Source organism: Morone saxatilis, unplaced genomic scaffold (assembly GCF_004916995.1).
Source record: "Morone saxatilis isolate NCDOM2014 unplaced genomic scaffold, NCSU_SB_2.0 Contig3, whole genome shotgun sequence".
NCBI classification, from domain to species: domain Eukaryota; kingdom Metazoa; phylum Chordata; class Actinopteri; family Moronidae; genus Morone; species Morone saxatilis.
The window spans coordinates 12,478,185-12,497,246 of NW_023339873.1; the positions used below are offsets into that span (position 1 = coordinate 12,478,185).

Sequence of the window (19,062 nt, forward strand, 5' to 3'; positions counted from 1 at the left end):
TGTTTTTTATCAAATGCCACAGTGATCAGGGCAGTAAGATTTTAAAGGGTTTAGAAGAATGATATTAATATTTATGTGTCAAATATTGTATGAAACAGACTAATGCTCCACTGAGAAGGTTTATGCAGGACGAGAAAGACTGTCGATATTAATTGACTACAGGCTTGCAGAATATTTGACGCAGCAAGCTGTATCCACTTTACAAGCTTAATAAGGTTTGTCAAGCTCCTGTGTAATCATGATTGAATCTATTTAACTAATCAATTCTCACAATATCTAGTTCTCGACTCTCCCTCAGTCAGACACATGTTTATTGTTTGTTTGTTCCTTTATCGATACTTTAATTAGATATGCATGTAGATTCCTGCACTGACTGTGACTCCTTTTTGTTGCCTCTGTTTTAGAAAGTTGAACAATGTCAGCAGGAAACTCAAACTTACCTTTCTGTTGCATGAAAAGAGAATTTCAGCAATATAATTGATCTTTATTTGCATTTAAATATACAGAAAAACACAAAGAAAAAAAAGAAAAATTAGCTTCTTTCCCCCTTAAGCCTTTCCTCTTTGTTTCTACGTTTGTAATTCATTCATCTGCTTCCACCTGAAATGATTATGACCCCATTTATCTGTTGAACTGTGTAGATTATGACAGCAAAAACAAGAGTGTGAGCATCCTGAAAGCACCCATGAGGAGACATAAATCATGTAACTCATAATCAGGACCCTGATGAATATGTATGAGGCCTCTGGCACTACTCAATCAGGTTATGAGGGTTTAAATGGCATGAGCAGGTAAATCATTTGCATCTGTAACAGCGAGCGTGTGTGGGTTAAGAGTCTAAAAGTTCAGATGCTTCAATTCGCAGATTATTTAGCAGAAGGGTGTTTGCTCATGCTCAGTGAATGTGCTGTGTGTGTGTGCTATCTCTTCTGAATGTCCTGGTTCTTTTCTGCATTGACAATCAGTAGCCTACAGGATTAGAATTAACAGCACTTGAAAGTAAGAAATAAATGGTAATTTATTGAATTAAATAAATGGTCCATCTTCTGCCACTGATACTCAATGTAAGCTTGACTAAACTGACCTAATCAATTCTATGCAAAACATAACATTGAAATGAAGATATTTGGAACATGATAGATGTTGCAGCGAGGTACTTGAGCTCATGATAGAGCTGTGTGGGAAAAACATACAAAAAAAGGTAGTGAACCAATTTTGATTAAAGCTGCAAGCAGCGATTAACGGGCACTCGCAGTCCGCTGACGGCTGTGCGTGCTGTGGTCGCGTTCAATCAGATGATGGTTGCCATATAAGGCTTACTTCCTGTTTCCAGTAGGTGGAGAATGACATATAGCATGTAGATGTTTTCATGACGGGACTTTCTTCAAAGTTTGGTGGAGATTGTACAGAAGTACACTGAAGTAATGACAACTGTCACAGTCGCTGCTCGAGCCCTAATTGTAGCCCACTTCTTTTGATAACAGCCAGTTGTGACCAATCAAATCAATAACCATGTATCATTGTTTAGACATACACTTAAGAGGAAAAACCACCTTTTCCTCCAAGGCCTCTTGAACAAAAGATTTTCCCACGTGTCAGAACTGTCTGCAGAGGTGAAGAACAGACTTCAAATGTGATTTCCTTCTGTCATGTCAGCTAGCTACATGAGTTGTTACAGTGTTTAAATTACACACCTGTAAGGCTTTCCACAGGCTGACTCATTCCAATTTTGCACCACTCTGCTGTCTTTTGAACCGTTCCTGCCCTCTGTACAGCTGTACACACATAAATGTACTGAAGAAATGGTGGCTTTACCTTTTAGACAGTTTCAGATTATTGTGGCAATTGTGGCTTTTCTTATTATTATTCTTAATTTATAAGCATGTTGAGTGTTGCTGCAACACATTCTGCTTATAAAAAAATGTTAACAGGACAGTGTTTTTGTCTGAATTACATAAGAGGCAGAAGTAATGCTTCCTGATTTTATTCAGATCTGTTTTTGCTGCAACTCTTTTGGTCTGTGCAAAATCCTCTCCACATGAAGACAGAGAAAATCCATTACTTATCTGACATTCAGGATTTTCATGCTCCATCAAAACTCTCACTAATTATTCTGGGTTTTTCATAAACCCCTCCCTACAGTGCATCCTCCAGGTAAAGCTGTGACTCCACGGGAGGTGTTTTTTTTAGAGACTTGAAAGTCTAGAGGGAGAAAAAAATACACTGTAATAGCAAGTGAAAGCCTGTAAATTGTTTTCTTCATCTCAAAATGCCCTACAAGGTTATCGCAGAATTGTCTTGTTTGATGCTTGCTGTTTTTGTATTGTCAGACAGTAAGAGTAGATACCATAGTATTACATATACAAACCAGTACTTAAATTGTTTTTCTGCTCATGTTGTTTCATAAATGACACATGCATAGAATTCAGGGGAACAATCTGAATTGCCTGAGAATGAGAGAGGACCATTACGTCCATTGTATTTATACCCACAGCACACGACTGGTACTTATATATCAAGACCACTGACCATTTGCATGATAAGACTTTGTTAAGCCTGCTTGCATTTGCATTTTCATAAAGGGTGATCACAACACAATCAGACATGAGGATATCAGGATAAATATAAGTAGAAGTATAATTTGCATACAATATATTGCATGTGCACCATCTCATGCTCCTCTTAGCAGAGGTTGCACTTGATATGATATTCAACAAGCAGTCTCATCTTATTTTCTGTTGTGAACTTAAATATTCAGACTGTAGCTCGCCCCACCTTTCACTGTCTGCACTTGACAATCATCTCCCAACCGTCAGTTGCTAATACGTATACGTCTAAAAGGGAGTTCTGGGTGTCTGAAATAAACACCCTCTACCCCAAGCTTTTATGTCAGATGCTCTTTTCTGTGAGATAGAATCTAAGAAAACTAGATCAAGAAAATTAGCCATTTAGAAAGTTTAAAATTAGACCCATTAGGTGGCCTTTGCTTTTGAAAAAGGGCTCCATTCACTCTCTAACTTGTTATGGAATAAAGTAACATCTGTGCTTACAAAGTAATCTTAGCTATATTCTGAGATAATTGCAAAAGTAATAGATAAATGATTGAAATTTGTTAGCTAAATCCATTAATATTAGCTAACAGACACACTCAAACATTATTGTGGTTTCTGGAGTACCAGTATCTCATCATCGTGCTCATAAAGGCGAACTGAAGGTTTCAAAAGATGCTTGTTTTCAGTTAAAAGTGACTTATCTTTCACTAGAGCTGCTCTGAGCTGGTGCTAAAACACAATCAGTAGTACTAGGGATTCAAGTAGTTAAACCAACATATATCATCAACTTTTTATTAGTGTGACAGTTACAAGAAAGAAAGAAGACACAAGTATCTTACATCTACATATGTTAAACATTTGTATACAGTAGGTAATTTGAAACATGCTCCTACCTATCAACTGATTTGAAAAAATTTAACTGGCTATGTGTTTTTCTGTTGTATTTTGCTGTGTTTTCACATTCATATCCAACACAAGTTAATGGTCATCATTTGCATTTAGTAAGCACAGTCGTAAAGTTTCTGTTTTTTATTTCTCTATACATTTTCTCTTAGGTTTATTCACTCTTTACTGTTTCACACATGCTAATAACCAGCACAGATTTTTCCTCTCACCATCTAAAAGTTGACATTTAAACACAGATTTTATACAGTGGTGCGTCAAATGTCACAGCTGCAGCAGAAAGTGTGAAACGCATTCATTGACTCAAGGCTAAACTGAATGACAGAAATACATTATTCATTCATTATCACAGAAACTTTTCATGTTCCTATTTTATCCCCACAAAAACAATGAAATGGGGTGGAAAAGATGATTTAAATAAACCTTGTTTACTGAGTCACATTCAACTAAATATATTTAATATTATACATGTAATACACTTATACAATTATCCTAATACACTATCAGTTGAAGTGGACAGGAATGGCAAATAAACATTTAGATCATTAGATTATATACATAAATAAACCATTAAGTTAGAAATTCCCAATAATATGAATATGTACAACAATTAGATGGAAAAACTACAAGATTAGAGCAAGATCACTGTCTAAAATATATTTTTAAGCTCACAATATTTATATTTATAATATATTTTTAGTGCTAAATAGACTTTCAGTATATAAACATTCATACATTTTTGAAGAATATAAATCATTACGTACACAATTCCCTTTAATCCAAGCAGGCTAATCTGTTTACACCTTTTTTGTCGAAGACAAACTGTACACACTGTGAGTTTTAGTGTTTTTGAATTTCTGTGTGCTTTAAATTCAGTCAGTTTCTCTGTCAGTATGAAGGCTGACAAGATTCATATTGCATCATTTCTGAAGCAGAGATTTCATCTGACTGAGCTGAAGAAAACACCAATGGATAATTTTTTGTGCCTGTTCAATTGAAACAACAATTTAAGCATAGTTGTCCTGAGGACCAGTGTTATTTACAACAGCCCCTGGTAAATCTGCCAGAATGGTGGAGGTGTATAGGCGTGGCACTCTGTGTGACATTGTCAGGATGCTTGAGCCTTGACCCCTATCCTTTCCTTTTCTTCTCCTCCGGGACAGGAAGTGGTGACACAGGCAGGAGAGGAACTTGTCGTGCAATGAGGCGTAAATAAAAGGATTATAGCAGGCGGAGCTCATGGCGAACAGGTGACTCGACACCTGGATGATGTTCACGTAATTCTTCCCTAAGATGGAGAAGTCTGTGTCCAGGTCACGGATCAGATTCACCACCTGTAAAGTTAAACTATGTTAATCAAAGCTTTTATCCAAGGAAAATACCATTTAATTCAAGAATTTAATTCCTTTTCCAGAAGAGTTAACATTTAGCTTGTGGTTTACTTTGCTTATTTTACAGAAACATGTGTTTCTGTGGCTTTCGTGGCCTTTTAATGAGCTTTTAACAAGGAAGTAACATCAATGAGATGATAATGGTGCTTTCACCAGTGAGTAGCTCCACTGTTAAAAGCTACCAGTTTAGTCAGTGACAAGAGTGATTCAGTGTGGTCATTTCAGTCTGAAGATTTTTTGCTTATATCCGTAATGGTAAAATATACACAAGCTACATCAGCAGCCATTAGCTTAGCGGTAGCACAACAGACGTAAACAGGTAAAACAACTATCTTGGCTCTGTCCAAAGCTAGCACCTCTAAAGCTCACTAACCCACATGTACCTGTAAGGGGAGCCACGAGAAGGCAAAACAGAGGACGGACACCAGCAGCAAGCAAAAGGTCTTCCTCCTCCGTCTGCCCCATGCAGCCCTTGCAGATCTCAACTCTGGACATGCCGTCAAGCCCGACGTGGTCCTCTGCTTCAACTGATAGGATATAGCACAGTAGGAAATGGAGACCGCAGCCAGTGGGAGAAAGTAGGAGAAGAAGAGAATGAAACAGGAGTAGATGAGGCGGCCTCGCTCCTGGCCATCCCAGAACTCCTCACACACAGCCATCTGCAGCCCTGCCGCCTGCAGGTCCAGGTAGACAGTGTGTAGGGCTGTAGGTGTGGATAAAGCCAGAGAGGACAGCCAGATCAGGGCCACCAGACCACAGCAGAACTGGCACCCTGCTCTTTTGCGGATGGGATAGGCCACAACCACGTAACGATCCACTGCAATGGCCATGAGGGACAGGACTGCTGCGTAGACGGCTGCAGACTGCATGACAGTAACAAAATGACACATGTGGGGACCAAATACCCATCCACGCTGGTCAAAAGCATAGGATGCAGTCAAAGGGACGCAGAAGATGCACATGACCAGGTCGACGAGCGCCAGGTTGCTGATGAGGAAGTTTGTGGTGTTGTGTCTTTTCTTGTTGTGCCAAATGAGAAAGAGCAAGAGGAGGTTGCCAGAGCAGGCAACCAGGACCACGGCCGAGTAGAGAGGGATGAAGACGAGCTTCAGGTCGTACAGGAGGTCCAGGCCAGAAAAGGAAGGGGCCGAGAATGGGGAGGTCAAGAAGAGGGGATGAGAGGAGTTGCAGCAGGACGAAGAGTCAGACATAGATGGAGATGAAGAAGAGGCTGGAGTAGAAGAGTCCCCCCCGGATCGGTTCAATGACTTCTCCCAGTCCATAGCTGCAGAGGCCAAAATGAATAACAAAGCATTTATAATGTATTTTATAACTTATTGAACAACATTTTGATTCAACACAAAGTGATATCAACATCATGATAAGATATAGAGATTGAAAAAAAGATGAGTCAGCCTTTAGACAGACTAATTAGTGACCATCTTCAAAACTCTCAGCCAATCAATATGATAAGAAAAAGTCCCCCTCAACGATAATACATCCTTTTACTTTCATCTGTCTCATCTCTTCCTCCTCTCCTCTTCACATTACACTTATCAGCCTTTATTCCTCTCTCCCTCTTCAAATCCTTTCCATCTCACTCTTTGACTCATTTTCATAACCAGCTAGCGATCATCGGTCCAGTCCATGTGAGCTTGTTTCCAGCTCTTCTTTTCTTCTTAGCTCTTTCCATATACAGCAGAAATAATATTTTTAGAGTCTGATTCTCAAGACTCTCATCCTTACCATCTGCCGAAACACCTGTACATGTAGACTGAGGTCAATCATCCCGTTATTGCTAAGCAATAGGATCGCCTGGCACCATACAATCACATGTTAAGCCGGAGTGTGAAAATGGGCTTGAATGCTGATTTATTCCACATTTTGCACAGAGGCTTGGAGCTATCTGTTTCTCAAGGCGGTGGCTTAAAGATTTGGTTCATTAACAAAAACCACATGACAGCAATAAAGAGGAAGAAAGTGCCTCAGGGGCTTTTCTATTTCTATTTATCCATCTATTTATCTATTTAAATTTGCAGGATAAGATGAGGATAAATAACATCTGTCTGGGTGGCATCTTTTTTTGTGGCATTTTTTGTATTATCATTTTGTCAGTTCCAGTCATAAAAATACAATGAATCACATTGTATCTACATAACAACAACAATCACTATCTACAAAACAAGTCAAACATAGTCAAATTCTGTTTTAAAGGAAAGCTTCATTATTACATCTGTAAATGAAAAACCTTACTGTAGATCATGAATAAGTGCTTATTAATGACCTACTTAAGCTAAGCAAGACCTCCTGACCACGGCATTAATCATAAAGTTACTGTATTTCCTTTATTAAATTATCAGAATTTTCCAAGGAATATTAGTTACATTTTGCTTTTCTCATGCTGAATCAGCTCATTGTCTAATTGAGCTGAATTTATAAGTGATAAATCCATCTGCAGATAATTCACATACAGCTGTTTGCTATAACTCTTAAGCAGCATGTTTTAAGCCCCAAACCATACAGCCGTATAATTAAACAATTTCTTCCCAAAGAAATGATCTAAAACAAATTTGATAGTTACAGGAGGGCATGAATTTTCAAAAAGTAGAAATTAAAAGAAAGAATACCTCTGAAAGATGTCAGTCAGACATTTTTTAAATGTCTTGAACAATCCAGCGCAACTGTCTGCGTCTTCTGTCTGTTGGGAGTCCCACTATTGTGCAGCTTTACCTCTTCACTGCAGCCCACTCTGCTTCAGAATAAAGAGGTGTGCTCTTTCTCTTTCTCACACAGCATACACTATGTGTTCATGTGAGTGAGTCACATCCAGTGTGGGAAAAAATAAGCTTGTCTGTCATCTCAATCTCACTCATCACCCCCAATGAACAATCATTTTAATATTCTATGATATTCCCCCTGGGAACTTTAGTGCCTCTCTGGTAATAAATTGTGATAACGACCTTGCCCTCTTTATTGTATTTTTATCTGCCATGGAATCATAATAATTTTCCTTTTGGGACTTTTAATGTGTCTGTGGTTTTAAATAATCAATATATAGTGTCCCAGACAATTTATAATTTTTATAATTTTATATTTTATAATATTTTACATGATATTATATTGTATATTTTTTTATATATTGTCAATCATAATGTCTGACATTTTCTGACTTACTAATTGTACATGAAGGAGAAAAAAAAAATCACAAATCATTATCTTGAATAGTCTGTGCCACCACCTGCCCTGAATCATCATTTTTTTAATGCCGGATGTCATATTTCCAGCTGTGCGGTTCTTAATAACAAGGCCATTTTTCTGTAAAACACACCCAGAAACCAACATCAGGGAAAAGACCATAAATTGAACAATTAAATGAAAAAACATGATCTCTCTCCAGCAGTACACATCTTAAATATTCATAAAACTAAAACTAATTTAAAAATTGTAAACTGTCTTGGTATCAAAAGACCAGTGTTGACCGTGTGATTCATCAAGTGAGTATCTGCAGAGGGTAATCCAGGACGAAACTCATTAGCATAGGACTACTTGAAGGGAACGGAGGGCTGATTGTGAAGATAATGAAGATGTCCATGACTTGGAGGACATAGAAAATATTAAGGATTCGTAAAGCAGTTTTATCATTATTTTGTCATTACTTTTACACACATTTGGAATCTCAATAAGAACAACTTTTGTTTTCAAATTTCAGGTTTGTGACAAATAACGGTAGTAAGTGTGGCTCTGTTCTATGTGCATGAAGCATGAAGGGGCTTACAGCTTACATTTCTTTTTGCAACACTGTTATAAAATGATTAAGTTACCTTGATTCTTTAAAAAAGGTTTCAGTCAGTCAGTTTAATGGATCTTTTAATAAACTGAAAGTAGTTTGGTCTAGACCTGCTCTATTTGAAAAGTGTCCTGTTATGAATTGGCACTATACAAATAAAATTGAATTGAATTGAAAGTTCCTCTCTTTCCAAGGTCCAAACAAAGCCATTTCAGCTAAATCACCTCACTCAACACAACAATGACAACAAATGCACAGCTGGTCCACTGAGTTTACAGCTAATACTGGGAATGTGTTGCAATGGATATGCATACTACATGCATACTGTCAGGCTTTGTGAAAGCATGGCAAACTGACCAAACTTCATCGAACACGGACTGATTGAACATGTCGAATCTGACCAGCCATCTCCAAACTGTTTGTTGGAGGGTGTTTGATTCGTGGGCCATGGCCTTAAACAGTTGAGGGGCTCGGGACAGCCACGGTGAATTGGCCTGGCTCTACTCCTTCCTTTGCACCATGCCAATGGAGTGTGCCACATGCACTGTGGAGCAGGCAGCAACCTCATGTGTGTCCATCCACTTCACAAATACAGGTGGGCAATCACGTGGCCCCCTGATGGTGCCTCTGTGATGTGTGACGGGCTTGAAGCCCCATTTAGTTGGTTTCCCTTGTATCTACTGCTTGTACCTTGTCTGGGACTGTCTTGCAACCATCTACTCTCTGATACAGATATTTTGTCCTCGGTAAAAATGGGTCTTGCAGCTGTCTTTAATACTATCACAGAGGTGTAAAAGGCGGTCATGATCCCGTGTACACTTTATCATTTTCACCTGTGTCAAGGTTCCAGGATATCAACCAAAACTTGTCATCGAAGTGGCAGGAAATCTAACAGAGAAGACTGTCCCCTGTCTTCAGTACCTGCAGATGTCTCCCAGTTTCTGGAGCGCTGCTTAGAACCAATACCTCAACATTTGAGGAAATTGCTCTTGGTGATGTCAACCCAGGGATATCTTGGTTCTTTAAAGATGTTTTTCTTTGCCTGTTTGTTGGTGTTTACACATAGTTTTGACTGTGGCTTCAGTGAAAACCAGCTTGAAAATTAGCAGTTTTATCTGTGCCACTCACACCATCAATATTGTTGTTCAAAGATTCAACCTGTTTCCATAATCAGTTTTTCATTATTGTAACTTCCTGAAAGGGAATCCGTTCTTGTAAACTCATTTACAGTACAGTAATGATAAATATAATGTATGATTGTGGAAACTCTGAATCTAAATCAATAGCTATATAGATGAAATATTAATTATTGGGGGTTATTTTAGGTCGATACTATAATATAAGTCAAAATTCTCCATCCTTTAATGTTGGATTGAAGGCAGATTGGACACAACAGTGACTTGCCTCTATCAAAATGGTATTACAAGACAGGACGGGCCGGGGCTAGCTGGTTAGCATGCTAACTTCAATATATATATCTCTGCAACACAATAGCCTACCTCTTTGACATCAAAACTGTTATTTCTTCACATCTTGTTGATAATTTTAGTTAATTCTTACAGCTCCTTTAAATCCATTTTCTTTATTTTATGTTTTTTCCAGGGATGACATTTCAGGTTAAATGGTTACTGAAGCTCATTTTCTCAAGGGACTTCACAGGTGGGTTTCTGTATTAACACCTTCCACAGATGGAAATTACATTTTAATCGAGGATGGGTGCCAATCAAATTTTAATTTCCTGCCATTCAGGGTTTCACACTATTATCTGTCATCACAATACATAATTACCACAAAGTAGGGCTTGTTGAGACCTGGACATTTGGCAAGTCACTAACTAAGTTTCTGAAATAGTAATAATTATAATAAGCATCCTCCAGAATAAGTGTAATAAAGTCCACTTTATTATGTCAAGATAAGTGGCAGAATTTGTTCTCCACTTGAAAGAAAACTGAGAACAAACACTGTTTGACTTGCCTACATTCAATTGATTTCACACTCTCAGTCCTCTGGGTCGTAGAAGATAGACAGCAGGCTAATCAAAAGTATCCCGAAGGTTTTCATGTCCAGGACCCCAACAAAAATTGATTCACATTAGAGGATAAAGCCTTGGCTGCTGTTATTCAAATGAACATGTTTTAAGATTTTCCCAGGCTGAATTGATTTAATTCAGAATAATACTCAGTTGCCAATTCATTAGATAAATCTAGCTAAAACTAATAATCCAACAACACTGCAGGACACATAGCACACTCATACTGTTTCTCAAGCTTTTGGTTGTGAAGTTCTTTATATTTTTTATTTTTATTGACTGTCTCAACACCAAGAATGCTGCAGAGAATTTAATCGAATTTTCTATTTTTCATTTTTTAATAGAAAACTGATAAGCGTTACACGGACCTGCTCCCACATTTCTTTTTAGTGTCAGAGATGAGCCAAAAGCATTACAGTGACTTTCTTTTTTCAGTTTGGAACGATGGTGTTGAGAAAGCCCATACAACCACCATTACTCCTGAACTTTGTCTCCATTACTGATGACAGAGGGAACATTTAGGACAACACCACAACTTGCCTGTCAGCTGGTTTCTGGAGATAGTTTGTACTCAGCTGAAAATTGGCATCTAAGTGTCAACCAGACATCTAAAATATGCTAATATAGATTTTAATATATGTCTTTTAAATTACCCTAAGCCTAATCCTGAAGAGATGTCATTCAGAAGTGATGAGTTGAGAAGATCTTCCCCATTTTTAGAGGTTAGCGTAAAAGTAATAACTCTGAAACAGCTGCTATGGTTTTTACAGAACTAAACCTTGCCAATAAAATGGAAATTGTCATACATTATACTCTGCAATAAATATTTTACATGTTTTCACTCAACTGTAATATTCTATATTTATTAGTTTTTTTGTCATATTCAGATTTGTGAGATAATGACTAATAGTTTCAAAATAATGTTATAATTCAGTTGTCTATGTGTAGCGTCGGTCCATCTGAAGGTAAAAGTAAATACAACCTTCAGACCACTGCTTCACATCACAATAACATACCAACTGTTGTACCATAATGACTGTTATGGGGAGTCATCACATCACATATTGAATTACAAGTATAAGTCAATGCAATAATACCCCATTAAAATTAAATGTTATGCATTGAATTATACACAAGTAAAAGTATATTATATATATATTATATATATTATATATAAAGAAAATGATGTTTCCCTTTCAGAAGAAAGTTTCATACAATCAACATGGCAATGTTTGGACAGAGAAGGCCAAGAGATTAAGCCCATATTAAACAGAAATTATTAGATTATTATTGAAAAATAGTTTTGTCTTTAAATATGTCACATTATAAATCTGTTTTACAGTTTACAGTGTGGCACTCCCTGTGTGGAATCTACTACACTTTGTGAATGAATAAAATTTGGTTCTTTGCTGCCATCTAAAGATATTACAGTCAGAAAGGTAATCCACAAGGGAGAAACCAGACAGAGACACCCTTCTCTTTGTATGTATTTATTTTCCCTAGCCCCTAACCGCAAAATATACATCTTCTAACCTTGTCCCTAAAACACCCGTGTCCTCACTTTGCAAATATGTCCTTACTCTCAAAGTCTTTATCTCAAATAGGTCCTCCTCACAAAGACAAGAAGAAGAACATGCACACACATAAAATTCAGTGCATGAGAAGCTGTTCCTCAGCTAGTTAAATATAAGTGCCCTTGTTTCAGCCAAGGAGCAGACAAACAAACAGAATCAATTCTACTTGTTTTTTATTGAAACATGGGTAAAACTTCACATGTAAAATCAACATGGTAAACATAAAGATGTTACACAATATGTTACAGTATTTTCAGGAATATATTCTTACTCTAGAGGTCCGTCAGAAAAAATGTTTGATTACAGAAAAATAATGTCTCTGCAGGATAATTAACAGCGTACATCATCAGAGTCTAATTTACAACATGAGACTGTGGTCTTAGCATTAGTCTTTGCATTTGTATTGAAAGTAGAGGGCCATTCTTGTAACAGATACTGTAGTCACTACACAGATTACATGTAAGTTCTACTGCAACAGGACAAACAAGTCTAATTTCAAATTCTTCATTATATATTTTTATGGTGTGATTTGTTTGAAGGGATGAATAGCAAGGACAAAACATGTGTGACTGAATAAGTACTTAACACTCAGTTGCTGGGGATACAGAGGATGATGATGGGCTATAATTGCCTCTTTGACCACTGTTAACAAAAGCTTTGGCCAAAACACTGCCATGAGATAATGCAGCTCAAAATGAGCATGGCGGTAACAAGTCACCCTTACTCAATGTGCGCCAAATGAGTTCTTCTTTTAGTGTGACTATTTTAAACCCACTCATTTCTCCGGGCTGTGAGTATCATCTTCCTCGGGGTTGTGTCTCTCTCCGTCCGTGTCCTCCTCGTTCTCTGTCTGGTTGGGTTCAGCTGCTTCCTTGCTCTGAGACGGCCTCAGGAGATATTCCAGCTCCTCTGCGCTGATGGCCACCTTCTCAGGAATCAACCACCTCTTAAAGTGTTCAAGAGCACTGGGGAAGGAGGGGAGGTACAAAAGGATGAGAAGATATCTATTTTAAGGTCTTTACTACACGGGAGACCGGTGTTATCCATGCAACACAAAATGTGAAGCAAATTACACAAACTAACAGCCGATGGAGTTATTTCTGCAACACCTGAAGTTAAAGGAATATATAAAAATATTATATGTCAATATCAATGCAGTATGTGTGTGTAACCCCTCCCTCCCAGCCTACCTCTCATCCATATCACCGCCTTGGAAAAGCTCTGAGGTCTGGGCGTCGTGCAGAAATCTATCCCAGCATTCTTTCTTAGCTTGAGACAACGAGCGCAACATGTCCCTGGAGGTCACATCACTGGACTGGCCCTTTAGTTTCTTCAGGCGGTTCTCTGCACCAAAAAGTAGACATAAATAAATAAATACAATATTTAGCATTTTAAATCAAAATGCTGACATTTCAGGGGCAGTATACACACACACACACACACAGTCCATCAAAATGAAACACATCTCTAAAAGTACCATGCTTTTTTTCATCATCATTTTCATGCATCATCAAGGTGGTTCAGTCTAGATAATGTCATTACAGTTTTTTAAAGCCCAAGGTGATTATATCAAATTGCTGATTTTCTCCAAACACTACTGCAAAATATGAAAATATTCAGTTCATGATTGAATGAGTCAAAGACAAACAGCACAATTAAAGAACAAGAAAACCAGGAAATTTCCTGCATTTCTGTTTGAAAAATGACTTGAATCAATCAACTAATCAATTTATATATGTCATAGTTATAAGTTATAAATCACTAGAGATACTACGTACACAAAAAAAAACCATTCGGAGTAAAATAAAAAGATATAATGCAATAGTAATGTGGTCACAGGTTTACCCACAGTGACATGTTACAGCAGAGGTGGGCCAAGTTTTATTTCATGTAGCAGACACCATCTATTTAATGATGATTATACAATTATCTAAAGTAAAGTATCTACAGCAAAAAAACACATCAGTATCTACACATTTTTATATGAGACTGACTCAAAACTTTTTTTTATTGTAAAGTTTAACCAGTGTTTAGTGTCATTTATATACAAGTTGCATGACACATTTATGGACTCCATGAGGGTGAACCTAACACAACCACAGACATTGAAATAGCTGAAACAGTCTGTAACGTAAAGCATTGCACACTGGATTCATGGATCACTTTGATGGACTGACACACCATCAGGCCTACAGAGAAGGATCTATGTTGGATATATGTGGCTATAGTCTCCTGGATGGAGGACAAGGTGAGCTAAATGTGACCTGAGGCCTACAGTCAACAAAGGCTCAGAAAGAGACAGGACGGACGCTTGTACCTAAGCTGGCTATGTAGATCTCAGAATCCTCCATGGGTTCCCATTTGGCACCAGAAGAACTAGTATTTGTCCCGTTTGACTGTCCATTGATTTGGGTTCCGACTTGTGCTGCTGGCTGGAATGAGTCTTTGAACTCCGGGTTGTTCTCTGGAGCCGCTTCAGCTCGCCCCTCCGGCAGACTGGAGCAGATTTCGGACCACAGCTCCCCGCTGGACCGGACCTCCTGTCCCTCGAAGTCGTCAACCATTGTGGTGTGCTGAGTTAGAACAGATGTCAACATCAGTTTTAAACACCGGTTAGCGGTAGCCTAATATTGTTTTGGCCGGGTTCTTTCAGCAACATCAAGTTGTTCGTTGCACATTGAGAGAAAGGAGAGGGAAGCTGCGCAAATTTCAAAAACAAAGAGCAATCTTAATTAATTTACATAAACATGAACTAGAATTTGTTTAGCCTATTGTGTTGCCTATTGCTGTGTGCGTTTTAAATGTTCTTCAAGCGCTTTGCCCTCATAATAAATGACAAACATGTCTTACCTGTGCGAAAGTCTCAATAGATAAACTGTTATTTCTTCTAATGCATGAATGGAAAGATTAAAGATTAGCCTCGCTAGCTAACTGTGTCCATGGTCCACAATCTTTAATGAGCAACAGCCCACTTCCTTATTTACGGTGATATGATTGGACGCTGTAACCGCCCGTCAAACTGCTTCGAGATGATTGGCTCTCCACAGCTTCGCGTTGGAAAGGCCGCTTCTCATTGGCCAGGCGCTCTGGTTCACTGAGGATAGAGCCCGGAAGCATGTCTCAAGCTGGAAGGACGGATCGGTGACGACTGGCGAGCTACAAAGGTAAACAAGCTCTGCTGACCTCTGATTAATTCTTCTAATCGTGAGCATTGACTATTTTAAGAACTCACAATAGCATTAACAAATGTTCAATGATATTATGCGTTTAAAATGCAACGTTAACTTGTTATTATAGCTGTAAACTATGAAGCTGGATCAGTCAGGTTCAGTTTAGTAAAGGATGTGACATTCAGTTCACTCTGCGGGGGATGATGGACGAAACTAGTCCAAAAACTGTTAACCTTCACTGCCACACAGACGATACAACCACACCTCGGTGTCTGTTGCAGTCAGTGTGTAAAGCAAGAGCTGGTCTTCATGCACTTCCCTGCAGGGAGATCCAGTGTAGGAGATGCGAGCAGCGTTGCGCCTGGCAGTAGTGGCTGTCCCTATGGGTGTGCTGCTGTCCCGGACCATGGCGTGGATGTCCAGTGGCAAAACACACCCGGAGCTCATCAGCAGGCTGAGGGGTAATGAGCTGATGTCTGATATACTGAGATATTTAACTCCAAACCTCAAGCTCCACATTTACAGATATTTAGATATTTTGAGTGTGACAGAAGCTTTTATGGCGTCTTTAATATAATACTGTCTCTAGTAATGTGAATTTTGGCGGATAGAGGAATTCATGATTAACTTACAATACAGTGTCTGTATGGATTGAACACTTACATACAGTATACACACATACCAGTATGCATGCATCTCTACACAGACACACAAGGATACACAATACATGAACAACGTCTCTGTACAACAGACAACATTGTCAAAACAAAAATCAATTAAAGTGTCAAGGATTGCATTAGGATGATACACTTTAGTTTAAGTCTGTTGTGTTTGTACACTGCAGAGAGCTACTTATATATAGGAAAACACAGACCTCTATGGGAAAAAATGGGATTAGTATTGGTATTCAACCCAATGCTGTTTCCATTCTCATTTTCTTTGTATTAATTAGTTTTCACCTCACATTAATAGGAAACCACAACTCACTGGAGTTCAGCCTACACACATATTCCGGTTCAGTTCGCTGTCATTGCCTCGTCTTTTCTCCTCCAGATCATGGGGTGATCCGCAGCGACCGAGTGTTTGATGCCATGCTGGCTACAGACAGAGGGATCTACTCTACAGACTATCCTTACGCAGACTCTCCTCAGTCCATAGGTAGGGTTAGGGTTAGGGTCAGTCAGTGAATATGTTGTGTTTTGGAGTAACAGCTGTTTCCTGAGCACACATTGTGACTCTGTGTTATGAAACTTTCTTATCCCAGGCTACAGGGCGACCATCAGTGCACCACACATGGTGAGTAACAAACACCGAACTGTTTTCAGATGTGAGCAGATATCTTAAGACAAACTATAATTCAGTGATGTAACATACACGTGATGTTTTCCTTTGGGCCTGGTTTGACAGCATGCTCACGCATTAGAGCTGCTAAGTGACAAACTAACTGAAGGGGCAGCGGCATTAGATGTGGGATCAGGAAGTGGATATCTCACTGCCTGCTTTGCAAGGATGGTAAGTTCTATATAAAATATAAATGTTTCTTGCTGCACAAATATCATTTAATTCATATTTCTCACCTAAGTTGGCATAATATACAGTATACGACTGAGTGAAATAGCTGCATTTTTCTGTTGGTTGTAGACAGGACCCAGCGGTAAAGTGGTTGGCATTGAACACATTGATGAACTGGTTCAAATGTCGATAAAAAATGTGCAAGCTGACGACCCAGAACTGCTCACCTCTGGGCGCATCAAACTTATAGGTGAGTCAGGATGTGTCAAAGTCACGCCTCCTTTCAAATGTAGATGTTGAAACTACACGGCTACAAAAGGCTACACAAGTCATACCTACATCATACATCTGTCCACAGTGGGAGATGGAAGACTCGGCTACCCAGAGGGAGCGCCGTATGATGCCATTCACGTTGGTGCAGCTGCAGCTACCGTTCCTAAGTCTGTAAGGAAACATGCAGGATGACTTTTACTCCTGTGAAAGTAGAATGTAAAAGGGTATAATAAGAGAAATTGTGCATTCATTCAGCTGCATCCAAAGTCAACACACAAGACACAGCGAGTTAAGGTTAAAACGCATTGTAGTATATCTACAGTAGAGAAGTAAGTCTTAAACAGTCACTAAACATAATCTTGTCAACTGCTGTAAGCTGGGGGGAACTTTGATATGCAGAGGACACTGACTGAACTAAACTGATCATCTTATATGACATTTCTGTATTTTCTCCTCTCTTTATTAAAGCTCTTGGAGCAACTGAAGCCTGGTGGGCGGTTGGTTCTCCCGGTGGGCCCTGACGGTGGCAGTCAGGTGCTAGAACAGTACGATCGGCAGAGTGACGGGACCTTTCTCAAGAGAGCTTTGATGGGAGTGGTTTACGTCCCCCTGACCGATAAGAGGCGTCAGTGGCCTGGGTATTGCACGAAAACACTTATGACTTATCACTTTTAAACCATGTATGTTCTGACAAACACCTGTACGTTATTTTTAAACATCGCCTCCAACAGTCCAGCATGTTTTATGCAGTCATGAGCCACACGCACCAACATCCTGAAGCTTGTTCCTGATGATATCCATGCTATCCGTCTCTCCCCAGAGGTGAGCTCTGACTGCAGTGTGGTTGCCCCTGCAGGAGGTGGCGTTGGTGCTGCATCTCCGGGGCCCCATAGCACTCCTCGTGGTTTCACTGAGTTCCAGACTTAACGGCCACCTGCCCCGCTGGGTTGTCACCTAGCAACATACAAGAAGGATCTCGCTCTGTTTGCCCGACCTGATTGTCTTCCAAGAGCTCTAAACAGTGAGTGAGTGAATGAGTGACCACCGCTGGACTGATGACCTTACTCCCATAATCCTTGGAGTCAGTTGAAGTGATTCACGGTATTGTTTATGGGTCATGAAGTTCAGCAATGAGAAAAATGCAATAACAGCTTGATGAGGTACAGTTTGTGTTCTGGATGTGGGAAATTCCTAAGAACTGTGTATACTCATGGGAATGCTTTGGTTATGAATGCAGTAACAAATGAAGACAAACCCAAGTAAAAGCCAAGAAACTTAAATGAAAATACAACAAGTTAACAAAGTAATATATATTTTGTGGTAAGAACTTCTTATTTGCTTCATATATTGTATATGTTGGATATGCCTTGCTGACAATCTTACAGAGGAGGCATTGTGCCAATAATATTTTGAAACTATACAAATGTTGAATTACGTGTACACTTAAAAGATTTATCAATAAAACCTACTAAAAAGATACTTGATTGTTTTTCTATTTTTAATGATTATTAATGCATGAGGGTCAGGAAAAGCTACAGGAAGGACAAGGAAGAATTCTTTCATATTTTGAATGAGAGTACACTACATTTAATACATTTCTATAGGTAAACACTCATATAAAAAAAACACAAATGTTATCATTGTCTGCAGAAGGAAACAAGCTGCTGAGTGCCATCTGGTTCCATTACATTTGAGAGATTATTTCCAAAACTAGGCAGCTCACTCCAAAACTAGATAGATAGATAAATAGCACTACAGGTAGGAGAAGAAAATAGACATTTTTGACTTTGGGGTGAACTGCCCCTTTAAGGCATATCTTCTGATACCTACCAGTAATGACTGTCATCCACATGATGAAGCAGCTACTAAAT

The 19,062-nt window shown here is 38.9% G+C and overlaps 3 protein-coding genes across 4 annotated transcripts; 1 reads left to right on the forward strand and 2 right to left on the reverse strand.

Moving 5' to 3' along the window:
• Positions 1-4,462: 4,462 nt before the first annotated feature.
• Positions 4,463-9,041, reverse strand: prlh2r (prolactin releasing hormone 2 receptor). The gene is made up of 3 exons (XM_035673694.1): positions 9,035-9,041; positions 5,230-6,179; positions 4,463-4,789 (listed from the first exon to the last, which is right to left on the reverse strand). Exons 1-3 carry the CDS (start codon positions 9,039-9,041, stop codon positions 4,463-4,465), a joined length of 1,284 nt encoding a protein of 427 aa, XP_035529587.1.
• A 3,351-nt stretch (positions 9,042-12,392) lies between these two features.
• Positions 12,393-15,218, reverse strand: ccdc32 (coiled-coil domain containing 32). The gene is made up of 4 exons (XM_035674700.1): positions 15,087-15,218; positions 14,554-14,809; positions 13,427-13,580; positions 12,393-13,201 (listed from the first exon to the last, which is right to left on the reverse strand). The coding sequence occupies exons 2-4, from the start codon at positions 14,798-14,800 to the stop codon at positions 13,012-13,014; spliced, it is 591 nt and encodes a 196-aa protein (XP_035530593.1). The 5' UTR covers positions 14,801-14,809; positions 15,087-15,218; the 3' UTR covers positions 12,393-13,011.
• A 79-nt stretch (positions 15,219-15,297) lies between these two features.
• pcmtl (l-isoaspartyl protein carboxyl methyltransferase, like) lies at positions 15,298-18,668 on the forward strand. 2 transcript variants are annotated; one of them, XM_035674675.1, is made up of 9 exons: positions 15,298-15,400; positions 15,732-15,867; positions 16,460-16,564; positions 16,671-16,702; positions 16,814-16,918; positions 17,048-17,168; positions 17,277-17,362; positions 17,660-17,829; positions 18,012-18,668. In XM_035674675.1, the coding sequence occupies exons 2-9, from the start codon at positions 15,750-15,752 to the stop codon at positions 18,022-18,024; spliced, it is 750 nt and encodes a 249-aa protein (XP_035530568.1). In that variant the 5' UTR covers positions 15,298-15,400; positions 15,732-15,749; the 3' UTR covers positions 18,025-18,668. The 2 variants fall into 2 exon arrangements, with proteins under 2 accessions (XP_035530568.1, XP_035530567.1); XM_035674674.1 differs by having other exon boundaries at positions 18,048-18,668.
• The last annotated feature ends 394 nt before the right edge of the window (positions 18,669-19,062 follow it).

Coding starts and splice junctions, on each gene's coding strand:
- ccdc32 (XM_035674700.1), bottom strand. CDS start 14,800: ATGGTTGACGACTTCGAGGGACAGGAGGTCCGGTCCAGCGGGGAGCTG. Junction 13,581..14,553: donor GATCTACATAGCCAGCTTAG/GTACAAGCGTCC, acceptor TTTTTGGTGCAG/AGAACCGCCTGAAGAAACTA. Junction 13,202..13,426: donor GGCGGTGATATGGATGAGAG/GTAGGCTGGGAG, acceptor CTCCTTCCCCAG/TGCTCTTGAACACTTTAAGA.
- prlh2r (XM_035673694.1), bottom strand. Junction 4,790..5,229: donor TCTCGTGGCTCCCCTTACAG/GTACATGTGGGT, acceptor TTAACTTTACAG/GTGGTGAATCTGATCCGTGA.
- pcmtl (XM_035674674.1), top strand. CDS start 15,750: ATGCGAGCAGCGTTGCGCCTGGCAGTAGTGGCTGTCCCTATGGGTGTG. Junction 15,868..16,459: donor GCTCATCAGCAGGCTGAGGG/GTAATGAGCTGA, acceptor TTTCTCCTCCAG/ATCATGGGGTGATCCGCAGC. Junction 17,830..18,047: donor AAGAGGCGTCAGTGGCCTGG/GTATTGCACGAA, acceptor TTGCCCCTGCAG/GAGGTGGCGTTGGTGCTGCA.